Source organism: Arachis hypogaea, chromosome 12 (assembly GCF_003086295.3).
Source record: "Arachis hypogaea cultivar Tifrunner chromosome 12, arahy.Tifrunner.gnm2.J5K5, whole genome shotgun sequence".
Lineage (NCBI taxonomy): Eukaryota > Viridiplantae > Streptophyta > Magnoliopsida > Fabales > Fabaceae > Arachis > Arachis hypogaea.
This window is the reverse complement of record NC_092047.1, coordinates 1,323,055-1,328,874: the sequence shown is the minus strand read 5'-3', so window position 1 is coordinate 1,328,874 and position 5,820 is coordinate 1,323,055. Positions and strand designations below refer to the sequence as shown.

At 38.1% G+C, this 5,820-nt stretch overlaps 1 protein-coding gene across 1 annotated transcript; it reads right to left on the bottom strand.

The window, feature by feature from the left end:
• Window positions 1-271: 271 nt before the first annotated feature.
• LOC112726237 (multiple C2 domain and transmembrane region protein 5) lies at window positions 272-5,146 on the bottom strand. The gene is made up of 2 exons (XM_025775548.3): window positions 4,809-5,146; window positions 272-3,542 (listed from the first exon to the last, which is right to left on the bottom strand). The coding sequence occupies exon 2, from the start codon at window positions 3,496-3,498 to the stop codon at window positions 481-483; it is 3,018 nt and encodes a 1,005-aa protein (XP_025631333.1). The 5' UTR covers window positions 3,499-3,542; window positions 4,809-5,146; the 3' UTR covers window positions 272-480.
• Between the last annotated feature and the right edge of the window lie 674 nt (window positions 5,147-5,820).

The window sequence follows — 5,820 nt, the reverse complement described above, 5'->3', positions numbered from 1 at the left end:
TTGGGCTCCATAAAAAATCAAGTTTTGGTTTGTGCTCCGTGATTTCAGAAGCAGTTTTCAAACATATTATTCAAAAAGTGATTCTAATTAAACGGTTTTGTTTATTTTTTGGCTGATCACCTTTTGGTTCCATATACTTTTCCGTTTATTAATCATAGCATTGTCCCTTTGGTTACTTATGAGTTTCACAAAATGCAAGTTACATTTGCATTGTGCTTAAAATGAAGGACAGCATAATCTCTATATAATATAGACACAACGTATAAAAGTATTCAAAGAACAGGGCGGTGAAATTGGTTTCATTGCTGATTCAGTTCCAATTTTACAGCCATCTAATCAGATCCAATTACAGAAAACTAAAGGCTAATATATATAAGTCACTGGTCATAACACAATACACATAGGCATTAGAGTTTACATGCACTGCCAAAAATTTGATACCAGAATCCATGACCAAAAAAATGAAAAGGGGAGTGCATTCTACAGCATGCTATCTGTAAGAGCTGGTAACCTTCTGAAGAAGTTAACCGGTGCAGCTGGTGTCTTATTCCTAAGCTTTGGATGCCTCATAAGGTAGAATCCAGTTAAGAGGATTGGAACTTGGAATGGTGTCACATACAACACAATGGCAGCCACAAAGCAGAACACCATGAACATTGTTGTGGCTCGAGGATCTCGCCAGCTTACCAGTGCTTGGAACCTTTCACCTTGAGTAGCAATGTCACCAACCACGGTCTGAATCCTGCCGGCAACACTTCTTAATCGGTCGTACCTGAACCGGACCACATCGGGGCTCTTTGTGCTTGGAAAGGGGTCAAACTCTTCGTCCAGCTCATCCGGGGTGACTGCATCTGCATAGGAGAGTCTAGTGTTCATGTGAGGAGGGTATCTAGGCCGGAACCGCCAATTCCACATCCCAATTACAAACATGTAGAGGAAGACAGTTGGGAGGATGAGTTCCGGGAAACACACAAGCATCAGAAACAGGATGTGCACCAGCACTGTTGTCACAGGATTCCTCCACGTGGAAACTTCCCCCAACCATTTTGCTGCCGACAGCATCCCCGAAAACACCGTCATTAGACGGTAGAAGTTCGCCTTGCTACGCCTCATGCTCCAGAGATGAGAGTCTGTATCGGACATGTACTCAACTACCTCCTTTCTAAGTGGAGGTTCTGCCCGGCTAAGCCGAGCAGCGACCACACTGACAGCCTGGTGCCGGAGCTTCTCCTGTTCCATTATGTTGAGTGGCCTTTTGTAGTGCATTTTTGGCAAGTGCGGCTTAAAGTATGCATGCATCATGTCAAGTGTTGAGTAACATGAGAATCTTATTGCCAAGTGGACTTCACCCATCTTCTTCACACCCGAAGGATGCAGCATTAGTAGCGGGTAAGAGTGAGTGTAAACGCGTCCAGATTCCAAGGTTGAGATACGGATCCTGACTTTACCGATTTTCAAATCTCTATTACTGTCTGAACTGTTGAGCTGGCCGTTATCAAAGACCCCAACAGTGAGAACAGTAGCCGGATCAAAAACTTCCCAAGTGTACTGCTCATTGTATTTGGGGCTTAGACTATCGCAAATGGTTCGGGTACGAATCCATTTGTGGCCGTATTTTGCCACACAGTATGTATCCGATGTCCCCCTTCCCTCTCTGGTTTTAATTGGATGAAGTCCATCAACACTTATGATGCCAAGTTCTAAAACTCCCATTGGCTTCTTCCACAGTTGCTTCAATGAGGGTCTAAGATCACTACTATAATAAGTTGACTCATCGAAAACATGGTAACCACCATCAAGACACACACACATGTGGATTCGGCTATGAAACTTATCCTTCTCCTTCTTTTTCCCTTCTTCACTGTCCATTGCAGAAGACATGGATTTTTCAAGGTCATACCACCTAGTGCGGATAGGTCTATCGTCGGCACGCCTCTCAACCTTGGTCAGATGGATAACAACATTCCCAATAGTTTCATCCTTGTTGGGACCAACACGGTCCTCAATCGAAAGGAGCAAAGGTTCCTCAAAAGGTTCAGCAGCAACAAACATGAGCTCCTGATCCCAACGAGGGGTCTTGGTGCTTGACTGAACTGGCCTAGTCTTCAAGATCTGGTTACCAAGCTGCACCTTAACATAGGTATCTGGAATTCTAGAATTCTCCACCAGCAAGTCCTGTGCCTCAATCACTTTAACCCGCACATACCATAACCTTGGAGACTGGTAAACTTTGGATCGAATCTGAGCATAAGCAAATGGGGAGCTTCCATCAACAGAGAGTGCATCAGAATGCCAAGCATCGGGAAAAGCCTCATCGGCTTGTGTGCCAAACCATACAGCAAGCATCAACTCCCCTTTCTTCTTGTCCCCCTTCTCGAATCGGTACCATTCGGGAGCCAATGGACTGTCTGGGGGAACACGTGTAGGAATATCATGGAGATCAAACCTCACAGTTCCAACATTTTTATCCAGCAGCATATCCTTGTCTTTGACCACAACTTCAAGAACATTTGACTGCAGATTCTCCCTTGAAAAGGCAAATACCTGATTCCACTCCGGGTCTTGAGTTTTCTCATAGTGCTTGGTTCTTCCTTTGAAATTTCCAATCTTTACCTCCACATACGGATCAAGGCCTCCGGTCACATCCTTCGACGGAAGGTCGCGAGCTCTCACAACTCTTACAAAAAGGTACCTCATTGGTTCAACAAGGTCATAGGTGCTGGGGCGCATGTTCCCACGTATAACTCTCCCACCAACAACTTGGCCCCCTCCAAGATAAGGGCTTGTCTCTTTCAATGCATAATCAAAAGGAGAAGATGAACCTGCATACACGAATTTAGAAGGAGGCGGCATTCCAGATTTCATCTCATGTGTCATATAGTTTGAACTCGGCTTGGCAGCTGCTGAAGAAGAAGATTGATGCTGTTTTTCTTCATTTGGTTTGGCAACCGTATGAAATGTGTGCCTTGAGTCATTTTTCTTTCGAGAAAACACATTCAGTATTGAACTTGTGAATGATGGTGTTTGATCTTGAACAGTGTGTTGATCTGTATTAGTAACTGGTTCTAAATCAGGAAGAGGACTTGAGGACTTTATTGAAGGGTCATCAGTAACAAATACTTTCAAGCCAAGCTCTCCTTTTACGCGGGAAAAAACAGCTTTCTTTTCCAAAGGGTAGTGAAGAACAGCAGCATCTGCATATGGGACAAATGATGTTGCGGTGAGGTGGACCTTGCCAAGGAACACTTTGGAACCGGTGGTTTTGTTATAGTGGTAGACGCAGGCGGCAAGAGTGAGGTTTGGCAATCTGCTCGGATCAGTTATGTTGAAGTAAAATTTCTCATTCCAAACTGGACTCAGATCTTTATCCTTAGTTGTTGTTCGAAATTTCTGACCATCAAAGTGAAGTTCCACAAAGGAACTACATGAACCTTGCCCATCTTTTGGCATAAGGTCATGAGCACCTGTAACCTCCACCCCAAGCTTGAGATTGCTCATCTCCAATTAGCAGCTTCCACTAAAATTATGACAACCTTATATACCTAAAAATGAAATAAACAGATGGGGTTGAAAAGTCTATAGTCTCGTATATAAATTTATTACCCTAATATTACATATATATGTATTTGCACAACATTCTCAACTATCTGCCACTAGCAATGTGTTTAATGAGTAATGAAATAGCAAGCGTCCATAGCAACTGTAAGACTTTGATTGTTCTAGTTGGCTTAAGGAATCGGATTAATGTATAGCTAGCTAAGGGGCAGAAGAATTCACAATTATCATCCAGGGGAAGTAAACAATTGTTTAAATTAGAGTATCAATATCAAACTCTTTTTACACTTCCAATGGAAGAAACAAGTCCTTGAATAATAAGAGGTTTTGCTTCAGATATGTAAATATAAACTAAAATCTTGCTAAAAGCATAAGAATTCATGTGAGTGTAAGTATTTTGTCAGTGTGAAGTAAAGCTATATAAGTCAACAATTATGATTCAGTTGGTTCCTACCTACCTATCATAGACAAAGGGAAGCATGAAAGGGAACCCAGGAGGTTGATATTATCAGAGAGAGAGAGAGAGAGAGAGAGAGAGAGAGAGTAATTCTTAAAGTTCAAGCAAGAAAGAGGTAGATTCCAAAAGCATCAAACCTTAACCTACTAGTCCCACAAATTTGTCCTTTTCCCTTCATGAACAAAAAAAAGGCAATACAAGAATCAAAAGGGAACATACTAGATACTTTCAACTCTACAAACAGATGATAAAAGTATTCCCTAAATTCTGCTAAAAAAGAACACTTAATCATAGTAGAGGCTGATGTATACCAACATATATTTTTTTTTTGGGTGAAAGTCACGATCTTCGTATCCCCAAGGGTCACTATTCTATGTTATTCTAGGATCTGAGTTCCAAAGGTTCATATTATTGTTAAGTACTCCCAGCTGAATTAGTTATACAAAACTTCTTCTAAAATTTATACACAAACTAACATAAGCCTTTTCCTTTGATAAACTTCACCTAAAAGTTCCCATACAAAAAAAAGGGAGAATTTATTTGCTCATTTATGAGAAGCCCAGAAGGAAAATAGTATCTGCATGGCCAAAATTCCAATGAAAATAGCAGATTTGAGTAAAAAAGTTTAAGCTTGTAACTTTTAAGACACAGAAAGGTTTTATCAAAACTTGAACAAAACCCAAAACAGAATATCAGAAAAATAATCCACAGACCCAGATAAGAAAATCATACAAAGCTTGCAAATAGACCAAAATCAAAGATGACGAACAAGAAAATGGTGATTCTGAAAACGTACCTGAGCTTCTGATTAAGCTGAAGAAGAACAGAACAAAATGGCAAAAATATATTTTCTTTTTTTTCTTCTCTTTTTCTTTTGGAGCTTGAAGGTTTAGTAACAGCAGAAAGAGGGTTATAATTTATAAATAATAAAGAGGAGAGAGAGAGAATGAAGAAAAAGATGAATAAGAATTGGCTTTCTGGGAAAGTAGAGAGTCAGAGAAAGGAAAGTTATTGGAAAGGAGTCAAGCACTTATTATATCTTGACATGAGATATGTGCCATGGCAACACACAAAAATGAAAAATGTGTGCATTTATTCTGTGTACTCTTTTTTTTTTTCTTTTCTAGTTTTACTAATTTTTTTTATGTTATTTTATTATATATAGTACACCAAAAAAATTTATATTATATATAGTTTTTAAAGAAAGATGATAATCATAACTTCTAAATTTGATATTATTCTTTTTTTTCTAGTTTTACTATTTTTTTATGTTATCTTATTATATATAGTACACCAAAAAAACTTATATTATACATAGTTCTTAAAGAAAGATGATAATTATAACTTTTAAATTTGATATTATTAAAAATACACAAAAAAATGTGTATTTTTGTGTGTTGCCATGACACATGTCTCATGTCTAAATATAATAAGTATTTGACTTTTTTTCAATAATTTTCTTTTCTCTCACTCTCTACTTTCTTATAAAGCTGTGGGAGAAAAGAAAGTTATTAGAAAGGAGTCAAGCATTTATTATATCTTGACATGAGACGTGTCATGACAACACACAAGAATAAAAAATGTGTGCATTTTTTATGTGTATTCTTTTTTCTTTTCTTTTCTAATTTCACTAATTTTTTTATGTTATCTTATTATATATAGAACATCAAAAAAATTTATATTATATATAGTTCTTAAAGAAAGATGATAATCATAACTTCTAAATTTGATATTATTCTTTTCTTTTCTAATTTTACTAATTTTTTTATGTTATCTTATTATATATAGTACACCAAAAAAACTTATAT

What these genes read in the sequence shown, in the direction of transcription:
- LOC112726237 (XM_025775548.3), bottom strand. Translation starts at nt 3,498, where the DNA reads ATGAGCAATCTCAAGCTTGGGGTGGAGGTTACAGGTGCTCATGACCTT.